The sequence below is a fragment of the Notamacropus eugenii genome, chromosome 5 (genome assembly GCF_028372415.1).
Source record: "Notamacropus eugenii isolate mMacEug1 chromosome 5, mMacEug1.pri_v2, whole genome shotgun sequence".
NCBI classification, from domain to species: Eukaryota; Metazoa; Chordata; class Mammalia; order Diprotodontia; family Macropodidae; genus Notamacropus; species Notamacropus eugenii.
Window position 1 is genome coordinate 40,203,427 of NC_092876.1, and position 23,527 is coordinate 40,226,953.

Sequence of the window (23,527 nt, forward strand, 5' to 3'; positions counted from 1 at the left end):
CCTTCAGCCATGTTCCTTCTCTACTTTTTCTTCCTCCACGAACACAAGAGTCTGGCTCCAGGCAGAGTTGGGAGGAGCCGAAGGAAGCAGCCAAGTTTTGCCCCTAACAGCTTCCCCGTTTGCTCAGAAGTGCGGAGTCAGCGCTGGTCTCTGCTGTTCTCATTTCTTCTGCAAGGAGCCAGAGGGACAGCCCCCACCCCTCCCTCCTTCCTCCTCCCACTCCTCCCTCTTCTCCTCTGCCTTCTTTAATCCCAGGCTTCCACCCCATGCAGAAAACTCCAGCAAACTGAACTACTGGCCTTGCAAGACGTCCCGCACCAACTTCTGCCAAAGGTCAGAAAAAGGTCTCTTTACAGATCCAAGACACATCTTGGCTCAGAGCTGGGGAGCTAGGGGACAGGTGGGGAATCTGCAGGTGAGCATTGGGAAAGCACCTCTGCACCCAACACCCTCTTCTAAGACCGAGAAGAACACAAGGTTCCGGTGGGGGACGTCTACCAGAGCAGCAGACAGAGACCCTGAGACCAGCGATCCTAAGGTAGGGGACTGTGCCTGAAGGATGGGGGCTGTGGCTCCAGAAGAGGGGAGAGCTTGGTTAAAGACCCTTCCCGGGTAAAGTCAGGCCTTCAGCCGGGAGGAGCATACCTTGGCCTCCGGCCCACTTCTTCTGTTATCTCTAGGTCCCCAGCTGTGTCCAGCCCCAGAGAATAAAGTAAAAACCTCTTTGGGAGCAGGTTCAGCCTCAGCTGTAGTTCTGAGCCATGGCCTGGCTCTTTTAGCAAGAGATGAGGTAAGGGAAGAGGAAAGGGACATGTATTGATTAATCAGACTATGTGCTAAGCAATTGACAAATATCCCATTGGATCCTGACAACAATCCTGGAAAGCAGGTTCTCTTATTATTCCTATTTTAAAGTTGAGTAAACTCCGATGGGCAAAGGTTAAGTGACTTTCCCCGGGGTCACACCGTTAGGTGTGGTATCTGTGGGTAGATTTGTACTCAGGCATTTGTGACTCCAGGCCCAGCATTCTATCCAGGAACCATCTAGCTAAGTGGAAAATGCCTTCACTTCTCAGAAAGTTCAGATTCTAGAAATAAGTAGCCGGCTGGCCTTTTGGCCAGAATTGCTACAATAAACAATAGCTAGCATTTACACAGCACTTTAAAGTTTGGAAATTGCTTTACCTGTGTTTTCTCATGGGATCCCTGTAAGATAGGAGCTATTATTATCCCCATTTTACAGATGACAAAACTGAGGCAAACAACTTGTCTACTCTTCAAACTCAGGTCCTTCTGAATTCAAATCCAACATTCTATCCAATGCCCAGCTACCCACCAATTAGGTTTTTCAGAGGTAGAAGAGACCCCAGAGACCATTTGTCTGACAGAACCAGAACTAGACATCTCGCAGAAGTACACTAGCTACCTACCCTAGCATCAAAAGGGTCAAATCCTGAGCAGGGAGCAGGACTTCCTAGCCCCAAGCAGACCACAGATCTTCTTTCCAGCCTGTTTGCTGATCCTGGGCTCAGGACCAAGAACTCCCTAGAACCATCAAGGTTTCAGAATGTTATTACTGTTTTTAGTAATGCCTAACTCTTTCTGACCCCATTAGGGGTTTTCTTGGCAAAGATATTAGAGCAGTTTGCCCTTTGCTTCTCCAGCTCATTTTACAGAAAAGGAAACTGAGGCAAACCTGGTGAAGTGATCAGGGTCATACAGCTAGTGTCTGAGGATTTGAACTCTGGTATTCCTGACTCCAGGCCTTGGCTCTCTATAACACTGAGCCACCTAGATGTCTCAAGTGTATGGCCTCAGCTCAGTTTTGCTACTTTCTCTGGGCTGCCTTAGGGGAGGCCAGTGGCCACATGGCCCTTGGATTGTTGGATTTTATTTTCAGTTCCTCCCCTCAAAGCTAAGTTTGTCTTCCTACCCAGGTCCAAAACTGGAACTAAAATAGAAAGACATGCACCAAGTTCTTTGGGAATTCCATTCCCAGCTCTGTGCTGGGTCCTCCCATTTCTGGCCCTCACCAAGTGCTGATCTCTGGGGGTCCTTTTCAGTTTTTAAGCTCTTGAGATCTGCTGTGCATTAATGAGCTTCCTGGACTTTAGACCCAGACTTGTTGAATACAGTTGAGGGTGATGGGGGAGGGACGGATCTTCCAGACCAGCTTTCTAGCCTTTTCTGCTCTCCCAAGACATACTGACACCATACAGATTTTAGCACAAAATTTTTGAATTCTCTGATGATCTTTGCAACGTTACTGAGAAATTGAGGTGATGTCACCAAGGCAGTCTTATCTCTAGGCCTCCAATTCCTTATCTATAAAATGGGCATAAAATATTTTGTGTGCAACCTGCTTCACACAGAGTTGTGGTGGGGGAAAATGTTTTGTCAGTCTTATATAAATGGAAGGCAGTAAATGCATCCTGGATTTGTGGTCTGGAACAAGGAGTTCTGCTACTTAAAATTACCCAGTGTGACCTTGGACAAGTCTAATAAATTCTCTGGGCCTCTTGCATTAGTGATGATAATAACGATAGCTAGTGGAGTTTAGGGGCCTGGGAGCAGGGAAAGGGACTCCTAGCAAGCTGTACAACAAAACCCCTTTCATTAGTACAGATTATGAAGCCCTCTTCCCTTGCCACAAACTCATGTGCTCTGCTGTCTGCCTGAGCCATATCATTTGTAAAATAAGAGTTGGGTCACAGGGATGTCTTCTCTGGGATCAGGGGTGAAGACATCCCCTCTTAGGACCAGGCAGCAGAGCCTTCTCCCCTTATCCCTGTGTGTCCTATTACCTGAGCAAGGAATGGTGCTATCTACCTAGAAAAGTTGCCTCATGCCCAGACTACCAAGTTTAATCCACTTAATGTGGCCCAAAGTCCATTCCCCATTAGTTCAGGCTTTTGGGTCCTCCTGATGATCTAGTCTAAGGAAATGTCTACCCACGCCCAGGCTGCCACGTCTTCATTTTTGGGTCAGGTAAAGGAGGCAATCCTAATTGGTACAGCCTATATTTTCAACCCACCAGCTTAGGCTGACAAAGCCAGTTAGCCCATATCTCTCTCCTACCCCCACCAAACACATACCTGGGGAGGGAAACATTGTAAGTGGGGTGGAAAAAGGTTGGAGAGAAGTCCTAAGCAGAATTAAGGATAAAGGGCTGAACCCCTGGGGGAGGAGAAGGGAGTGATAGGAAGAAAAAAAGGCAAGGAAGGGAAGGGTGGGGAGGAGAGAGGAGGGGAAGGGAGGAAGGGGAAAGATAGATAAGGTGGACCTAGATAAGCTGGAGCCTGACTGCGGAAGGGCTGGAGAGTTTGTATTTTACCCTAGGGATGTAGTAAAGGTTTTTATGAGTTTGGTTTAGATCTGTGCCTTCCAGTAAGAGGGTAGAAAATGAATCTGAGGGTGCAGAGATTGGCATAATTGAGTAGACTCATCACTACAAGACTGTTGCAATAGTTCGGTTCATAACTAATAAGCACTTGGGCAAGTAAGAGAGAAGAGACATGTGAGAGATGCCATGAAAGTAGAATTGATAATACTTGGCACCTAATTGAATATTGTGTTTGTTCTTCCCTTTTTGAAGAGGACCATGACATCAGGGAGATGATGACATGACTTGCAGTTGACTTTGATTTGAGTTAGGGCCTCACTTTCTCCTCCAGAGCCATCTGGGTCTAGTGGCCAGATAATCGGTAATTGTATGGGGAGGGGTGAGGGAAAGGGAAGACTAAAGGTGGTAAAACCTAAGTGTTTGGAAGAATGAATCCTCTCAGTAAAAACAGGAAAGTTTGAAGGGGGAAAATCATTCAGTATTTTGAACATGTTAAATTCAAGATAGTCATGGATTGGTTATATCTGTAGAAATAAATGTCCAGCAGGCAATTAGGGATCCAGGACTGGAGTTTGGGGGAGAGGTTAGGGATGGATATGTATATTTGGGAATCTTCTACATAGAGAGGATCATTGAGTGTGACAGGAGTTGATGAGATCAGGCGACTAGAAGGAAAACAGAAGTCAGGCCAGAGATCCTGGGGGCTGCCAGTTCTTCAGAGGAGGCAAGGGATGGAGGACAGGTCAGCCAAAGAGACTGAGCGATGGCTTTAGTAGCAGCAGGACCAGGAGAGAAGAAAATCCTAAAAGCTACAGAAGGACAAAGAAGCCAGGAAGGTTAAGACAGTCAGCAACGACACAGGGTCTCATATTGAGAGCTGGAAAGGATCTCAGGTCATCTGGTTTAACCTCCTAATTTTACAGATGGCACAGTAGAGGACCAGAGAGGTAAACAATGACTTGTCCAGGGTAACGCAGATAGTGGCAAAGGCAGAATCCAAATTCAGGTCCCTGGACTTTGAAGGCAGTAATTTCTTTCTGTTGTAACATGTTTCCTCTTTTCAGCTACTGAGAGGTCAAAGTGGAAGAAAATTACATTGGATTAGCAGTTAAAAGATCATTGGGAGAGAAGCAAGGTGGAGTAGATAGAAAGCTGGCCTTAGTGTTATGGATTGAAATGCTGTTTCTGGCAAGTACTGGTTAAGTGGTTCTGGTCAAGTCCCTAAACTTCTTAATGCCCAGGCAATTCTATAATCTACTGATGTGCCCATATGGTACAAGGAATTTCTATGATCAATTTAAATGGCCAAGCTTCGATTGAGGGCTTACTATGTACCCAGCACTTTTATTTTATCTTTACAACAACTCTGGGAGGAAAGTATTACAATAACCATTTTACAGATGAGGAAAGTGAAGCAGATAGGGTTAAGTAATTTGCCTAAGGTTACACAGCTAATAATTATCTGAGGCTGGATTTGAACTTTGTGACTCCAAGTCCAGGGCTCTATTCACTAAACCACCAAGCTGCTTCCATGTAGAATTCCCTATACCAATGAAATCATAGATTGGATGTAAAAAAAAAAAAATTACACAAAGGAAAAGAGAAAGAGCAAGGGTAACTTGTAAAAGCTGTTTCAAAGAAAGATGGAGTAAAAACCCAGATTTCCTCTCCAAGCAAAGAAAAACTTGGCTAATTGTTAGAGTTGACTGACAGGAAAATAAACTGAGGCAAAGGTTCCCAAACTTTTAGTTCACCCCTTGATTGTCTTGGTAGTTTTTTCACGTGCCCTGGGGCCAAAAGAAATACCCACCAATTCTGTTTTGTAAGTAGTTAGGTCCAAACAACTAAATTAATATTTATGTTCTAACTACCTACCTGCCATTTGAAAAAATAACACTTATTAGTTGAAACAGTTCCTTCATTCTGTCTCACAATTACTAATGGGACATGTGGGCACTGTGCAGCTTACTAAACCTTGGAATCAGAGGAGACTGCCACACTCATTGGGTACTTACCTCTGATCACTAAGGCTGAGAAAACCTGTCCTTACAGAGATAGGACACTAGAAACAAGAGAGTTTGAAAATTTACTGGCATAGCCAAAAGTACAAGAAAATGAAAACATAATTAAAACGCTTGAGGTCGTCCAAAGGAATGGTGTCCCACAGATGTCCATTATCACCATGTTGCTCTTGAAAGTTTGAACTATCTTGGCACTGCAGGACTAAACTATTAGGCTGGTATAGATTCTGGTGATCGTTATTATTCGGACCCTAACTGCTAGCATCTCTCCCCAAATTAACTTTTTTATGAGTTTCATATGTGTATAAGTTGTCTTCCCCTGATTGCAGTTAAGCTCTTTAAGGGCTGGGACTGGCTGATTTTTGTCTTTGTAGGTACTTACTTGACATAGGTTCTGCTTCCCTAGAGATCATTAAATCCAGGATGGATGACCACTTTTGGGTTCCAGGACCCCGCTAATGCTTGAGATGACCTCCATCGTGTCCTGTATGTCTCCTTTGAACAAAGCTATTTGCATAGTGTGTCCCTCATTATAGTGTTGAGGGCCAGGGTGGAGTGCAGTTGGCAAGATCTGGATAGACCTTTGGGGAAATTGTTCTTTGACACTGTGATTATTATCATCCAGAATGGCTCTCCACGCCCCCCAGATGTTGCTGTCTCCGTGAGACAAACTAGAGAATTACAAAAAATAAGGGATATGTAAAATAGATGCCCTCTAGGCTCACAGTCTTTAAGATAAGACTGATTTAATCACTGGGGCAGGAGACAAGCAGAATGTCACATAGGCTTGCAGTTTCTGTCTATAAATACCTGGACCCTCAGATCCATAAATGGAGTTGGTCTGTCTTCTCCCGCCTCCCGTGTCTCTTTTTTCTTCACATCAACCGCCACTAGGGGACACAGGCGTCCACTACATCATAGAATATAAACTCCCTGAGAGCAGGATTATTTTTCATCTTTTTTCCATCATCCTCAGGGCTTAGCTCTTTGTCTGTCACATAGTAAGCTCTTAATAAAATCTTGAGACAGCTAGGTGATGCAGTGCACAGAGTGCCAGGCTTGGCGTCAGGAAGACTCATCTTTCTGAGTTCAAATCTGGGCTCAGACACTTACTAGCTGTATGGCCCTGGGCAAGTCATTTCACCCTGTTTGCCTGAGTTTCCTCATGTGTAAAAATGAGCTGTTAAAGAAAATGGCAAACCAGTCCAGAATCTTTGCCAAGAAAATCTCAACTGGGGCCATGTTGATACAACTGAAAACACACAATGTTGACTTTCATTGTTCAGTTGCACAATAGACCAGATGCCCTACATGGTCACTTTTAGCCTTGATTCTGTGAATGTAATGGAAAAGAGCAAATGAGACTAAAGAAACCTATTTCCCTCCTCAATATCTGGACAGTAACAGACCTTCCATTTCTTCTTGGTTGTCCAGACCCTGTTAACCAGCACTTGATGGAAAATGGGAAATTGCTTTTGTATGGAGGGAGACAAAAACATCACAGAGGAAAGAATGAAAGATGTGGTAGGCAAGTAATGGAGAATATTCCTCTAGGGAAAAGGACTAAAACCTGTAAATGGTCGCAACAGTGACTTTGAATAATGCCCAGTGAATACACCCTCTCAGTTATCCATCTCACTTGTGAAATATTTCCAAATTACCTTGGGTTGGGGCCTTTGGTTATCACGTGTTACTGATGAAGGCTGGGACTTGGACTCATTTCTGTAGAGCTCTGCCCAACCAGCTGGCTCCCCATGGTACTTAGTACAAGGGAGACCTCTTGAGGGTGTGTGAGTGTACAAAGCATCTCTCTGCTGGACAAATAGCTAATGTAGAGATCCTGTTGGTGGTTTTCACAGGCATCTTTCCCTACCTTTTAAATTGTATGAGAATAAAATGACGTGTTTTGGGATCCTGATTATGTATGGTATGCAATTAATTCTTTTTTTTGTGGGGGGAAGGGAAGGCAGTCAGAGGTAAGTGACTTGCCCTGGGTCACACTGCTAGTAAGTATCTGAAGTCAAATTTGAACGTAGGTTCTCCTGACTCCAGGGCCGGTGCTCTATCCACTGCACCACATAGCTACCCTGTGCAACTTAACATTTTGTATAACCTCAACTCAGATCCTACTGTACATGATTCCCCAGGAAACTGGGTGACTCATTGAAGCCTGAGCCTGTCTGAGTTCAAATCCCAGCTCTGCCACTCAACTCATTACCTGTGTGACTCTGGGGAAGTCACTTCCTCTTTCTGCCTCAGTTTCCTCATCTGTAAAATGGGGATAACAATAAAACCTACCTTTCTAGGGTTGTCTCCTAGGGTGCAGAATGAGATATTTGTTTAGTGCTTAGCAAAGCTTGCTATATAGATGCTGGAGATGATTATTATTCCAGACCCCAGCTGCTAGTACCTCTCCCCAAATTACCTTTTTTTATGAGTTTTAGATGTGTATCTGTTGGCTTCCCCTGACTGAAGATAAGCTCTTTAAGGGTTGGGACTGGTTAATTTTTGTCTTTGTAGCCTCACTTTGTAGGTACTTACTTAATCCTTGTTGAAAGGAATTGAATTGCAGACTCTATGCCTTTCCTAAGGAGTCTGGATAGATCCCTTTCTCCCCCTCCTCTGACCCATTGAACTATAAGCTCACCCAGGACAGGGACTGTTTCTCGTTTTTTGTTTTTGTCTTTGGATTTTAAGCTCTTTGAGGGTAGAGACTTTCTTTTTCTTTTTGCCTTTGTAATAGTCCCAGTGCTTAATTGTGAAGTCTTTTTGATTAAGGATTAATCAATTAGTGATTAAGGTCAATCTTTATTGACTTGATTAGATCTCTGCTTTCCCAGCCAATTCTTTTCCCTCTCTAGCCTGTCAACTCCATTCCTCAGGATGGTTATTAGGCTCTTGCTTTGGGCTAGGCTCTGTGCTAGGCAGTTAGCGTATATACACCAGAAAGAAGCAGACCCTGCTACCAGGAGTCGATGTTCTAGTGGGAGGATATCATGTGTACACAGATAAGTAAACTCGAAGATTATACTGAGAAAACTGGAAGGAGGAGAGGGATAGCTAGGAGTGGCAGCAGGGGTAGAATCTGGGGGAATATTAGGAAGGTCTAATGGAGGGGGAGGGGGTCAGAGAATTGAGCCTTCAGGAGAGCCTTCGATCCCAAGAAGCTCAGCTGAATCTCACTTGGTAGTGACATCATAACCTTGTTTCTGTGAAGTCACCAACTATTACCACGGAGGAAGAAACTTCTTTCTGTCTTGTGCTTGGAGGGCCCCTTGGGTGCCCTTGTATGATGCTAAGTTGGCCCTCCCAGTTAGGGAGACCTTGGGTCTAGGTCCCTGAAGAGGCCCAGAGCTGAGCTGGTCATATAATGTCAGAGTAGAAGATTCTCCCTGAACTACATGACATCAGGACTATAAAGGACCTTAAGAGAGAACCTAAGCCTAGAGCAATATCTTCATTTTGCAGGTGAGGACACTTAGGTCCAGAGAGGACAAACAGAAGTTCCCCCCAGTTAGTGTCGGAGTCCAGGTTCTAACCTGGGTTCTCAGTCTACCATTCCTTAAGTCTCCTGTTGACAGAACCATGACTCTTGAGACCATCTAGGCTCCAGGCTGTATTTACTTCCTAGAGATTGATCAGCTTAGGGCATAGATGGTCTTGAATGGGGCATAGGCTCTGGGAACCCCTTTGAACTCTCCTTGAATCTTCTCCCTTGATCAGGCATTTTCCTAAGGTTCTAAGCTTTTCATTTTCACTATGCTTAGATCTCGGTCACCTCCTAACTGCATCTGGCTACTTCCCACCCTTGATTCTATCAATCCTGTTCTCTTGGTTCCTGGTATCCTCTAGTCACCCCAGACTATTGGCCACTCCCATAAAGTTCCTCCTTAGACCCCCTCCACCGGTCACCCCAAACTACTTGTCCAACCCTAGATCCCTCCCACAGTCTTTTCTGTGTCTAACATCCACCTTGTTTCTATGAAAGTGCTACAACTCAATCTGGTCCACTTGCCAATACAACCTTTACAAAGGTTCAGACTCAATCCAGTTGTCTTAACATTAACATTACATATGATCAGATTCTTTAAGAGTCTAGCCAATGTTCAGATTCCTTAAGAGTCTGACCAATATGGTGGATCTTTAACTTTGTTTTCCTTTGGCCAAATTCTTTTGGGGTCCCAGCACCCGTAAACTTCAACAGTCTCACCCATTGGAATGTAAGATGGGAGGCAGCCTGACATAGTGGAAAGAGGATTGAATTCAGAGTGAGAGGACCTCAAGTCATATCCTGCATCTTCCTCTTTCTGCTTTTGTGACCTCTCTGGGCCTCAGTTTCCTCTTTTGTAAAATGAGGAGATTGAACTAGATGGCCTCTAAGGTCCAATCTCTAATCCGTGACTATTTCATTTTTGTCTTTCAAATATCTCCTCCCCCCACATAGTAATTGGTTGATTAAATGAGGCACATACTACTTTCCTTAGCACTTTTTATTGTAGTTCAGTCATTTCTTTGTGACCCCATTTGGGGTTTTCCTGGCAAAGATAATGGAGTGGTTTGTCATTTCCTTTTCTAGCTTATTTTACAGATGAGGAAATTGAGGCAAATGATGTTGAGTGACTTGTTCAGTGTCACAACTACTGAGTATCTATACATAACGCTGCACTATCTACCTACCAGCACTAACCTCGTATTTTTTAGCATATTGCAAAGGTCCTCAACTCTCAATCTATTCCTCTCCTCTTTATTCCCCTGCCTCCATTCCCCAGACTCCAATTTTTATATCGCGTCGCTGAAGAAGGCATGGGAAAAAAGACCCAAAAGGATTTTGCCAATTATCTGAGAAATAGTCTAAGGAATCCAGTACTTGTGAGGGTGGGGATTCTGGGGAGGCTGGGATTCTTCTGTGCTGAAAAAGCCTTATCTTGTCACTCTTTATCTCCAGAACCTTTTTAGTAATAGCAGAGATAGGGAAGTGACCTTTGATTTCCTTTATGGGGATCTGTCAGGTGAGGAAGGATCCTTCTATAGATTATCAGATAGATACCTTCTCTTCAACCTGTTTTCTTACAGACTTGCCTAGGGCAGTGGTCCTTAGAGGGTGGTACCCTGGGATACTCTTAAGACCACCTTTTGTTAGGATCAGATGAGATATATTTGTAAAGTGCTTACCATACTCCTTGGCATACAGTTGTTATTCAGTTATGTCCAGCTCTTCTGTGACTCCCAAATGGTCTTTCCTTGGCAAAGATACTGGAGTGGTTTGCCATTTCCTTCTCCAGTGGATTAAGGCAAACAGGCATAAAGTGACTTGCCCAGGGTTACACAATTTGTGAATGTGAGGCTTAATTTGGTCTCAGATCTTCCTGATTCCAGATCCAGTGCTCTATCCACTGAGCCATCTTGTTGCCTGGCACATAGTAGGTACTTAATAAATGCTTGTATCCTCTTTCAGGGGGCTCACGAGGTCAAAACTATTTTTATAATATTAAGACATTTTAGTTTTTAAATATCAGTAGACAATTCATATAAACAAATGCTCTTGGGGAGGGGACTTTGATCCTTGTTAAAAGCGTAAAAGAGGGTATTGAAACAAAAATATTTTTTGAAAGCTGCTGGCCTGCAGACCTGAGAGTTTAAGTATATATCAGAAGTAGGAAGAACTCTTTCAGATGAATCCTGGTCTTCTGGCTCTAGAGTCTCTCTACTGTGTCAAGATTCCTCTCTATAATACAAAGGTTACCAAGCAATCAGCAGCAGCATCTTCCCTTGATTCTTACTGTAAGTGTTGTTGCTTTAGCTAACCACCCTGTGGGGTTAGTCCTATCATTGTCATCCCTGTTTCACAGATAAGGACTTGGGGCTAAGAGAGCTAGTATCTGGTTTAGGATTGGAACTCAGGTTTTCCTGTCTCATAGTCCATTTACTATAAGCTATTATTAATAGCTGGCATTTCTAGAGTGTTGGGGATGGAAGCTCAATTCCATGTGGACAGTCTCGGGCGGGTAAAGGTGGGAACTTCTAATTCTTAGAGTTCTCATGAGGCCCCCCATGAAACACCAGGGAATCGAGGAGTGAGACCGAGCTATCTCGTGTATTTCCGCCTCTTCCCGTGAGAAACGTGATGGGAGGAGCATCCCCGCCCTCGAGACTGTCCCGGATCTGGGCACACCTATTGTTATCTAACAGGCACGGTATTCAGGTGCAAACTACATGGCCGGAGAGCTTAATTAGGGTCAGGAAAGCCTGAAGGCGCTCTTAGCTCGGAGGGGCCCTGACAGGACAGAAGGCTCCGTTTTTCCTCTCTTCACTCTCCCCTCCCCCTCTCTCCCCACTTACACTTCTACTTCCAATCTCTTACCGTAAGATCTTTGCCTCCTTGGGAGATTTCTCTCTCCCTCCTAAGGAAGAGCTCCCCCTGCACATGTAACCAGGACCCTGAATAAAGCCTAACCCTTGTTCAACTCCGGAAAGTCTCTTCTCTCACACGTTTATCCGGTTTGGCCAACCGAAGACCTGGGACAGGTAAGGTAAGACTTGGGTAGCCCTCAGGCCTCTAGGCCTGGCACTAGAGCAGCATTGTAAGGTTTTCAAAGCCCTTGTGTGCATTTATGTGATCCTCACAACAGTCCTGGGAGGTAGGTGCTATTATTAGCTCCATTTTGCAGAGGAGGAAACTGAGGCCAGAGGGGTTAGTAACTTGCTGAAGTTTGAGGAAGGATATGAACTCAGGGCTGTCTTGATTCCATGTCTTGTGTAGACATGATACCTTGACAGATTCCTTACTTACACACAGATCGCTGTGTGTCTGGGAAAAATCAGTCCCAAGCCCATATATGTAAAATACCCTCTTGAACCTGCAGGGATTTTCCAGTTGGCTTCTCTCTGTACAGTATTTTACACTTCTGCCCCCAAAGTTCCCCGTCAAAGACCAACATGTTCCTGGTTGCTGGGTCCTAGGTAAATTCATTATTTCCCTAGGCTCCTGCTTGGATACCAGCCCTTGGCACCCAAGTCATGGGGGGCTCATTGGTAATGAAAACAGGGATTGCTTAACTCTGTCCCCTCTTCCGGGTTAGCTAATTGACCCCAGGAAGAAATCTGCTCAAGGCAGACGCTGGCACCAAGGCCGCAGGGAGAGATAAAGGCATGTCAGGTGTTTGGGAAGATTACCATGGTAAACTCTAACTAGTAAGAGGCACTGGTCTCAGAGCTCTGGCCACTCATTCATCTAACAGACATTTTTTGTGTACTGTGAGCATCCTACGCCGCAGACGATCTGTGGCCTCATGGGTGGAGTTCTGGACTGGGATGCACAAGTCACCTAGGTTCAAATTAGATCTCGTGGACAAACCTCTTCACTCTCTAAGCCTCAGTTTTCCCGTCTGTGAACCAAAGATGATGATGACTCTTTGGATCCACTTCATAGGATTGTTTGGAGCCTCAAAGGGCAATGATGTTGGTAATGGGATTTCACCGACCTTACAAAATGCTCTGCAAGAGTTATTTTGAAGAGGCAGCATGATGTTCTGGAAAGACCAATGGCCTTAGAGGGAAAGGAAGGGAATGCCCATTTGTATAGAGCCTATTATGGGCCAGGCATTGTGCTAAGAGCTTGATAAATGTGGCTTCATTTGATCCTTACAATAACCTCATGAGATGATAAATGCTGTTATTATTTCCCAGTTAAGGAAACTGAGGCAGACAGAGGTTAAGTGACTCGCCCAGGGTCACACTGCTAGTAAATGTCTGAAGGTGGATTTGAACTCAGGTCTTCCTGACTCCAGGTCTCATGCTCTGTTCAGTAGTAGTGGCCTCTAGAACTAGCAGGATTTCCATTGCAATGGATGGATGAAGGGGTGGATTTGCCTAGAGTCACAGAGTGTGACTCATCAGACATGGCACCCATAGTCAGGTATTCCTTCCTTCAAGGCTGACTCTCCAGCAACTCTGCTAAGCTGCTTCTTTCAAATTGCCTTGGGATGGAGAGAATGTGAGGAAGAGCAGTACATGGTTTAATTAAGTAAGCAGCATTTATTAAGTGTCTACTATATGCTGGGTGCTAGAGATTTCAACTAAGACCAGAGGGTAAGGCTGAAAAGGCCCTAAGTGGGCAACTTCAGGATTTTGTCCTTCATCCCTAAAGCCAGGAGGAGCTAGAGTTGAGGCCAAAGGAAAAAGGAAAGTGTGCCTGGACATGGGTCATGCTGGTTGGCTAATGGGGCAGTTGGGACAGAGAAGATAGCATTTGGGGTAATAGCCTCTTAGAGGAATGATACTAGACACAGGAGGTGATGATATAATGGAGAAAGCTTTGCCCTAAGAGTCAGGATTCTGGCATTGGAGACCTAGCCTTGTTGCTAATTTCCTCTGTGACCTTAGGCAACTTGCCCATCCTGTGCCTCAGTTTCCCCCTCTGTCCAGTGATGAAGGAGGTAGAAGAAGATGGTCTCTTCCAGCCAAGACATCCTAAGATTGTTTCAAAACTCAAGACATTTGACAGCTGTGACCACCTGATGTCACTCAAGCAGCCAAAGCACAAACTTGCTGCCCATTTTCTCACCTCCTTCCTCCCCTTGGACTATGATTACAGTTTCCCAGCTGGCCTCCCTTCCTCTGTATCCCTTTCAGGAAAGTTGCTGAGGAGTGTTTTCAGGGAACTTCTCAAAAGTCTCTCCATCCTTCATAGCCTACAGGATAAAGTCCAGATTCCTCAGGCAGAAGTCTACCTCCCCTTCCCCAGCCCTGGCCCACCCACCTTCCCAACCTTGGCTCCTATCAAGCACTAGTATGGCCCTCTCACCTGGCAAATAGGGCTATGAAATACACTAGGTAGATACTCTATATAATGGGTTTGAGCTACAGAGGGGCTGAGTTTGGAGTAAGGAATAACTTGCCACTACTCAAGAGGTAATCTAGGGTGAAATAAGATGTCTGTGAGAGCTCAGTCTTAAGAATAATTATAATAGTGAGCATTTAAGGGCACTTTAAGGTATTTATTAAGTATATGACTAATAATATACCTTAAATGTGTATAAATACAAATGCACATATATTATTGTATACATAAGATTGTATAAATGTGTGTATATATAGATGGTATTATATACATATAGATGAGATATAGAGAGATATTATATACACACCTATATATGCGATCACATCTATACATGTGATCACAAATATCACATGTGGTTACACACCCATATCTACAGATCGATGGCTGGATAATTAGCTATAATCTGTGTGATTCATTTGATCCTCACAGCTCGGAGAGATAGGCCCTAGTGTCATCACCACGTTATTATTCAGTGTTTCACTAACTCCAGACACTGAAGTGGTTTTCAGTTTCCTTCTCCAGCCTATTTTATAGATGAGGAAAAAGGCAAACAGGGTGAAGTGACATGCTCAGGGTCACTCAGCTAGTAAGTGTCTGGATTTGAATTCAGATCTTCCTGAGTCCAAGTCTGACCTTCTACCCACTATCCCATCTCTTCTGATTTGAAGTAGAGGTTGGATAATCCCTTGGTGGGTAGGTTATGGAAATAGGAGAGACTTTTTCGGTTCCTTCTATCCCTAGGGTTTCTGTGGTGCCATTAGCACCCCATTTTATAGATGGAAACCTCAGAGATATGAAGGAATTTTCCCAGGATAATACAGCTGTAAAAGTAAGCATCAGAAGGAAGATTAGACCCACTCTTTGAATCCCAGGTCCACTTGTCAGTATACCCCTGGCCTCTCAGTGTATTACTTCTCTCCACCTCCCCCCCCCCACCCCCGCCAAGAACTTTTCCTCCAACAAAACTGGTTGACTCCTTATTCTGGAGTCATTTCACCAGCCCTGGGTTCCAATCTATGTATCACTTAGGACCCATGTGATCTTGAGCAAGGCATCTCCTCATGCCTCAGTTTCCTCATCTGTAAAATGAGGTCTCTCCCAGCTCTATTATAGAGCTATGACCTTCATCCTATCTTTCTGTGTTTTGGTGTGCCTTCCCACATTCTCCTAATGATCTCAGTCCTCTTGGTCCTTCAAAGCTCAGGTCGAGGAAACCTTTCACATCCTCCAGGGAGCCTTTCTCTGTTGCTGGTGCTCAAGGATCTCTGCCTCTTCTGAGCTCCTTCTTAGGAGTCTTAGACTACCCTCTATTGTTGGTTACTTAGGTCACGTAGTCAAACAGTGAGAATTTATTAAGCACCTGCTATGTGTCAGGCACTGTACTGAGCCCTGTTTCCCGTACTGGACAGAAAGCCTCCTGAAGGCAGGGACTTAGGGCCTGCACAGGCAGTGTTCCATAATTTTATTCAGTTTAGCAAATATCAATTGAACACCCACTAGGAAAAGTAAGCTGTTAGATATTTGCTGACTGACTGATAGATTCATTCTCCTGTGTTTGCTGCCCTCTGAGACATCATGGTGAATGGATGATAGGCAATGGGAAGAAAGAAGGGACTTTGCCTTTAAATGAGGGGTGAGGAGGGGGATGTTGTGGCTGACCTCTTCTCAGAGCCCTAGGCCAAGGGGATTGGCCAGTACCAGCCTCCACCTTGCATCTTATACCTTAGTTATATAATTCTGATGGTACTGGACCCTGACTTCCCTCTCTCCCAGGGGAGGCAGGCACAGCAGACTTATCAAGCAAGAATGTACTTATCAGGGGTTGGCAGCAGCCTTGCCCCTCCCAGGCCCTGTGCGGGCTGATAATATTCCACTTGTCAGAGATTAGCACCAACCTCTCCCAGGCCTGATAAACCACTAGTGGACATGGGAGTGCTCAAGGGGGGCCAGGCTGGGGAGAGGAAGAAGCATTCATGCCAAAGGACTTTGAGGCTTAAACTTTCCTAGAGTCTGTGGGCTCTCTAAAGTTCTAGCCACCTTTGCTTTTACTCAGATACTCTGGTGAATCCTCAGTTTCATCCATGAGGTCATTCCTTAGATTCAGGCAGATCACCAGGCAGATCATCCAAGACTGCTCATCCTGTGTGATTTCTGATCCTGGCTTCCCAGGAGTTCAGTAAAGGGGTCCACATTTGCTGGGGGCTTTCTTGCGTATCCCTCACTCATCTTTCACTCATACATTTCCTTGATGACGTCTTTTAACCAATGCTTCCTTGTTTTTAATGTAAAGTGAAGATATAATGGATGGATGAGGTCCATCCTCACTTTGTGGAAGAAGGAAGGGAAAAGGAGAGAAAGAGAAGGAAGGAAGGAAGGAACCCTTAGAATCAACCTTACAAACTATTCCCTTGATTGAATATAAGATCCTTGAGGGTAGGAACTCTTCTTTTTTGCCTTTGAATCCTCATTGCCTATTGTTTTAAGGTAGTAGGCCTTTCATTTTTTTTGTAGGACTTTCATAAAGGATTGAGTTATTAATGCATCTATTAAGCCATTATTTATTAGGACCTCATGGTGTCAGGAAGGAACCAAAGCTTTTGTTTAGGTACCCACTATGTGTCAAAATTCACAAATACGAATTCATTTGATACCCATAATAGTCCTGAGATGTAGATGCTATTTTTATCCCCATTTCATAGTTGAGGAAGTGTAGCTAGATGGAGCAGTGAATAGAGCTCCCGAAGTCAGAAAAACTCACTTTCTTGAGTTCATATCTGACCTCAAAACATTTAACTAGCTGTGTGACCCTAGGCAAGTCACTTAACTCTGCCTCATCTGTAAAAATGAACTGGAGAAGGAAATGGCAAACCACTGTAAGTATCTGCGCCAAGAAAATCCCAAATGGTTCATAAATAGATACAATACAAAAGACTTAGAAACAGCTGGGACTGTGTAACACAGAGGCCTGGTTCTGAGCTCCAGCCATTTGAAAGCTCATCTCTGCATGTTCAAGGTCACAGAGCTAGCTAATGAGTATCGAAAGCTGGTTCCAGTGTCCTGGAGTTCCCATGTGGTCATCCCTCTCCCCACCTCCCCCAGCGAGGGGCACCAGCATCATCTCTGTTGTTTCTTATTGTTCTACATTAAAGAGAAGGTCTACCAGCAAACAGTCCCTTGGTCCTGGTCCCTTTCAGGCCAACAGCCCAGAGGGTTTTTATGGTGAAAAGAAAGCCACTTTGAATGCTTGTCGCTTACTAAATGAACAAGTAATTTTTTGGTTCTCTGGTCTCATCTGTAAAATAGGGATGTAATAACAACCTAGTTAGTCAGTGCTAGTGCCTGGCATTGTCATTGCCCCTACTATGTGCTGGGCACCATGCTAAGTGGTTTCCAATTATTGTCTCATGGTCCTCACAGCTACCCTGGGAGGTAGTCTTTTATTATCCCCATTTTACAGAGAAGGTACAGAGGGAGATGGAGGTTAAATCATGCAGTCATTAAGTGTCTGAGGCCAGATTTCAGACTCCCAGTTGTCAACAGTCTGTATCATAATAAAGATGAAATAGGCTAACTGACAGAAGGTCGTAGAATTTCAGAGGTGAAATGAATTAAAGAGGAGAAAACAGGCTTAAGTCAGTGAATCAGTAAGCATTTTATTAAGGGCCTACTGTGTACTGGGCATCTTGTTGGGTAGTGAGAATGAAACAAAGCTGTCTTCAAGGAACTATTCTACTGGGAAGAACAACGTGGAATATATATGTGTATAGAAAATAAAGATGAAGTAATTTTGGCGGGCAGAGGTGAGAGCAGCTGAGGGCTCACAAAAGGCTTCCTAGGGGAGGTGGTGTTTGAACCAAACTAATAAATGCCTGAGGGGTAGCTAGGTAGTACCAGCGGATAGAGCACTGGACCCAGAGTCCGGAAGATCTGTGTTCCAATGTGGCCTTAGACACTAGTTGTGTTACCTTAGGCAAGTCACTTAAGTTCTGTCTGCCTCAGTTTCTTCAACTGTAAAATATAATCATTTGTAAGGTGCTCAGCACACAGTGACTGGTACATAGTAGGAAGTATATAAGTGTTAGGTGTTAATTGCTGTTATTATTATTTTCATTAAGTGTCTGAACATACTCCAAATCAGAAGGAAGAAGCTGGAGATGATGAAGGTACAGAGTAAGGCAGTACAAGAATCCAGATAGCTTGACTTCAATTCCTACATTCTTTCATCTAGCTGAGTACTGACCCTTGGCCAATGACAGGCAGCGTAGCCCAGTGGGGAGAACAATAGCGCTAGGAAGCTAAAAGCCGGTTCTTCTGCTCGAGTCAGGCCAGTGGTGTCTTTGTTTTCCCTCTGTGAACTGGGGTCCCTGTGCCTAGAAGGTTATGTAACCTACCACCTGCTCCCTCTTCAAGGTCTTTCCCTCCCACCTTGGAATGATGGAAGCCCAGGAGAGCAGCATCCAGTACAACAGATGGAGCAACAGCCAGGACGAGGTCAGCATGAATATGACGGCCTCGAGAGGTGTGGACTATGAGGGGTAAGGAGCCCCAAGACTCTGCCTAGGGGGATGGGGCGGGGATGGGGAGGCTTCAGCCTAGCTCATTAAAGCTCCCAATTTGGGGCTAGTCTCCAAGATGGTTCCCATCTGGCAAAAACAAACAGCTGGCCTGCATCCATGACAGTACATTGGCCAGCACCCCTGTGTACCAAGAATTGTTTTGCAGCTTCTTTAAAGACTCAAGTCCCACCTTCTGCAGGAGGCCTTTCTTGGTCCCCCAACTGCTAATACTGGACTTCTGAATTTATTTTCTATAGTAGTCCCTTCCATTCAATTGTAAACTACTTACAAATGGAGACTTCTGGGTTTTTGCCTTTCCTTGTATCCCTAGAACTTAGCACAGTTATCTGGCACATAGTACATGCCTAATAAATACTTATTGACTGACACGGCCCCTTCCCTCTTAGGAACCTCCCAACCCACAGTTTCTCAGTTTGGCATTCAATGCTCTTCATAATCCCACTCTCCCCTGCCCTGCTCCAGTCAACTTTGGCTCATGCCACTGTCTTCATTTCAGCCAGTCTAGTCCCCCTGTCATCTCCTACATAAGCTTTATGATCTTCTTCATTCGTGGTCTTTGCCTTCCTAAAATGTCCTTCCCTTTCCGCACCCTTGCCCCTCATCCAAACCCTGACTGTCCTTCAAGGCTCAAATCAAGTTCTGTCTCCTCCATGAAGCCTCCCATGCTGCCTTCTCCTGTCTTATGTCTGTAGGACTCAGCCTTGCAAACTGCTTAAAGCCTTAATGTGTGTCCATCTTGTCTCTTCAGTCAGAGGTTGGAAGCAAGTGTGCTCCTGGGGAACAGGGAGTAGTATCTTGTAGTAGGTCTTGATTTCCCCAATACCTAGCAGAGTAAGCACTCATTAGAAACTAATAAGAATTTATTATGAACCTACTATGTGCCCAGTGCTAGACCTATAAAGGCAAATGAAACATCCCTACCCTGGTGCGGGGTACTTAGATCTGAGGACTTAAGCCTCATCTCAGCTCTGCTGCTGAATATCTTTATGACCCTGAGCAAATCACTTAAATTTTCTAGGCCTCAGTTTCTTCATCTTTAAAATGGACTACAAGTTGACATTCTCCTGAATTGAACCCATGTTAGAAGTGGGCAGTTGCTAAGTCCTTATTTGTGGCTGCCACTTATGAGCTATATAACACTGGGAAAGCTGCTTTTCCTTTTCAAGTCTCAGTTTCTACAAACTGCAAAGCAGGGACAAGAATTTGGAAGCCTAGATTCACATTCTAGCTCTTTTACCCGGTTTGACCTTTGGGCAAGCCTCAGCTTCTCTGGGTCTTAGTTCCTTCGTCTGTCAAATGAGGGGCTTGAAACTTCCAAAGATTCCCTTCCATCTCTGGACCTAGGATCCTATGATCTTTTTCTACCTACCTCATTGGATTGTACTTAGGAAGTGACTTTGCTAAACATAAAGAATCATAGAGATGTGAGCAGGGATCACAGATCTCAGAGAGTTGTGAGGAAACTTAGAGGTCATCTGGTTCAATCCCCCCATTTGACAGATGAGGAAAGAGAGGCCCAGACAGGGGTTGCCCTTTGCCAGCTTCTTCTCAGGATCTCTGGGTCTGGCTTCTAGAATCTGCAGAGATTATCTTTGTTCCACTCTAGTAGGGTACTGTCCAAGCAGCTACAATGAGCCACTGGGGATCAGTTTCCATCTGTGTCTCTCTGACTCAGTTGTCTTTTTTGGGGGCTTGTGTCATACCAGGATCTGCACCAAACTATGCACTGGAAAGCTGGGCATCACCATGAAGGTGGCAGGAGGAATTGTCCTGTTCTGGGTCATCTTCATCATCGGTTACATCACCGGCTACTACACCCACAAGTGCAAATAGCACTTGTCTGATCCTGCTGGACAACTTATTGAGGAGCCAGCCCTCTACCTGTCCAGAGACCTCTTACTTCCTGGCTCAGGCCATCATGGCAGGCTGGCACATGGGGGCACATACACCTATAGATATAGATACACACACACACACACACACACACACACACAGAGGGACAGATGTGGACACATAATAAGTCTATTCAGAGAAACAGAGACATATACCTAGAGTGATAGGCACACTGGTCAGAGACAGCTGTACAGACATACAGAGAAAGACACATATACAGAGACACACATTCACAAATATCTCTTTTCTCCTCATCCAGAACTCCAGACTAAGTCATCCACATCCCACCCTGCCACATTCTACCCCCAGGGAGAGTTATCATACTCATTTACCAAAGCCCAGGACTGTATCTCCCATTCATCTACTCCTTGGTCACTTCTGTGTTCCTCCTCACTGACCAGAAGACTTCTTTGGACCTGTGGCTGTCTGATGAAGGAGACCAGGGCACAGTTTTAACATTCAGAAACCTTTGTGCAGTGCTGGTTTATGTTCAGGACTGGAGTCAGACCCAGGGCTCTTATGTGGACTCTACCCACCCCGCCCCATCCTGTGTGAGAACAAGACATAGACAGGAGGGGGTTCCCATTCAGTTAGGAAATGCTGTTCAGGGAACTCATCACCAAACTGGGACTCAAAATGAGAATCAAGGCCCACTTCTAAGGTTCAATTTCTGCCGTCCCTGTTCTAACCATAGGTGGCAGGGATAAAATTCTATCTCTCATTTACTGTGACCTCTCCTCCCATCCTTGCACTGCCCCATACCACCAGCTCTAGTGCTTGAGAAACTAAATGCCATGTGAGCCTGATTTCAACATAAATTTGTTGAGGAAGAGAAAGGTAGTGATCCACTTATCTCCAGCAAAATTTTTTAAAGGTAGGAAACATCATGTATGGGAAGGAGGTACTTGGTTCAAATCTTGACTCTCCCATTTATGTGTGAGCATGGAAAAGTTGGGAAAATCACCAGCCTCAGTTTCCTCAACTGTGAGATGAGACTATTTGGCTTTGGAGGTTCCTTCCATCTCTAAGTATCTGCTTCTATGGCAATGATCCAACATGGAATCTCAGCAAAGCCAAAAATTTCCCATTGTCCCTGGGGATCAGCAGCCTTACCCCCTAGCTCCTGTTGTTGAAGCTTCAGGGTCCTCCCCTAGGTTCACTGCGTGTGTGTGTGTGTGGGGGGGGGGGGGGGGGGCGGGGTGTGTGTGTGGTGTGTGTGTGTGTGTGTGTGTGTGTGTTGCAGGGTGTCAGTCTCAGCCTTTTAGCTCTGGAGCCCTGTGAGAGGTATCCCCTCTCAGTTATTCCTTTGCCCCCCTCCCCTGGATTTGCCCTCTATTGCTGCACTAAGTCTCAGGGAATTCTAGCCCCTGGACTGCCCTGAAGGAAGAAAACCCCAGGGAATCTCAATTGGGGGCCTGCTAATTCTGATGGCCCTAGTCACAGGTGCCAGCTATAAAGTCCCTGGGAGTCAGGAGACAGCAGCCCTCATCCTGAGGAGCCTTCTCTCCTGATATGTGATCTTACCCAAGAGGTAGAAGTTGAGCCATGGAGGACTGGGATGTTCTGGGGATTGAGCCCCAGCCTCCATACCCCACCCCCTTTTGAGAGAGGCAGTAATATAATGGAAGGATTCTAATAAACAGCTACTTGTTCTGTGACATCAGGCATGGTTCCCTCTCTTGAGTCTTAGTTTATTTCTTCTAAAAAGGACATGGCAGAATCCTACTGATCTTGGCATAGGTGGCTATGATGGGGTTAATGTGGGCGTAAAGTTGGCTCATCTGGAATATGGCCACCACGGAGATACCACTGAGTCAGGAGGAGGTATCCTCAGCCAAGACCGCTGCTGGTATCACTTTGACTGGGCTGGCCTTGGGAAGGGGAGAAAGTACTTCTATAGGTGGAGCTTTGGCATCCCCTTCATTTCCCACTCTGGAGTGGAGCCCTAGTCACCTCCTCTCTAGTTCTATCAACCTGAGCTGTAACCCAGGCTCTGTCCTAACTTAACCTTGGAGACAAAGGGGATGGACTTTCTACTTGGCCCCAGAGGGTGGGATCTGGAGTGATGAGTAGAAGTTTCACAAAAACCAGTGAAAATGGGAGGTCAGAAAATACTTCCTAACAACTGGAGCTGTCCAAAGGTGGGTTCCCTTGGGAGGTAGTAAGTTTCCCTTCCTTGGAGACCTTCAAGCAGAGGCTGGATGACCACTCCCTGGGGAGGTCACAGGTTGGACTGGATGGCCTCTTTCCCAGCCCCAACATTCTGTGATTCATGGTTGAACCCAATCATCTACCACAGTGAACACTGGCCTAAAGTTGATCCCCATTGAACCAACAGAAGGACAGTTAACTTTGCCCTTTCTCAGAGTGCCTCCTAACTATTCTATAACTAGGTGCCTTGTGCTTTATAAGCTCCCTGAGGGTAAGAACAATGACATTTTGCTTAATTTGGTTTTGTCATTCTGTGTCCTCAGAGTTTATCACAGTGCCTGGCACACAGTAAACACTTAGTAAATGATGATGGATTGTGGCCCTACTAGAAGACCTAGGGGCAGCTAGCTAGTATAGTTAATACAGCACCAACCCTGAAGTCAGAAGGACTTGAGTTCGAATTCAGCCTCAACACTTCCTAGCTGTGTGACCCTGGGCAAGTCACTCTACCCTCTTGGCCTCAGTTTCCTGATCTATAAAATGAGCTAGAGAAGGAAATGGTAAACTACTCCAGTGTCTTTGCCAAGAAAACCCTAAATTGGATCATGAAGAGTCAGGCACAACTGAAAAAATACAAAACTTCAGTTTGAAGATAACAGAAGACCTAGCCAGAGGAGGGGGTAGACCCTAGCTCACTCCTTTT

General features: G+C 45.1%; 1 protein-coding gene across 2 annotated transcripts; it reads left to right on the forward strand.

Moving 5' to 3' along the window:
* On the forward strand, positions 1–22,331 carry SMIM1 (small integral membrane protein 1 (Vel blood group)). 2 transcript variants are annotated; one of them, XM_072608652.1, is made up of 3 exons: positions 1–538; positions 18,614–18,738; positions 20,487–22,331. In XM_072608652.1, exons 2-3 carry the CDS (start codon positions 18,635–18,637, stop codon positions 20,611–20,613), a joined length of 231 nt encoding a protein of 76 aa, XP_072464753.1. In that variant the 5' UTR covers positions 1–538; positions 18,614–18,634; the 3' UTR covers positions 20,614–22,331. The 2 variants fall into 2 exon arrangements, with proteins under 2 accessions (XP_072464753.1, XP_072464754.1); XM_072608653.1 differs by lacking the exon at positions 1–538 and adding an exon at positions 8,621–8,832 and having other exon boundaries at positions 20,487–21,394.
* Positions 22,332–23,527: the final 1,196 nt, after the last annotated feature.

Excerpts from the sequence above, each read along its gene's own strand:
- SMIM1 (XM_072608652.1), top strand. The coding sequence starts at position 18,635 with ATGATGGAAGCCCAGGAGAGCAGCATCCAGTACAACAGATGGAGCAAC. Across the intron at positions 18,739-20,486 it reads AGAGGTGTGGACTATGAGGG|GATCTGCACCAAACTATGCA; the intron begins GTAAGGAGCCCC and ends GTGTCATACCAG.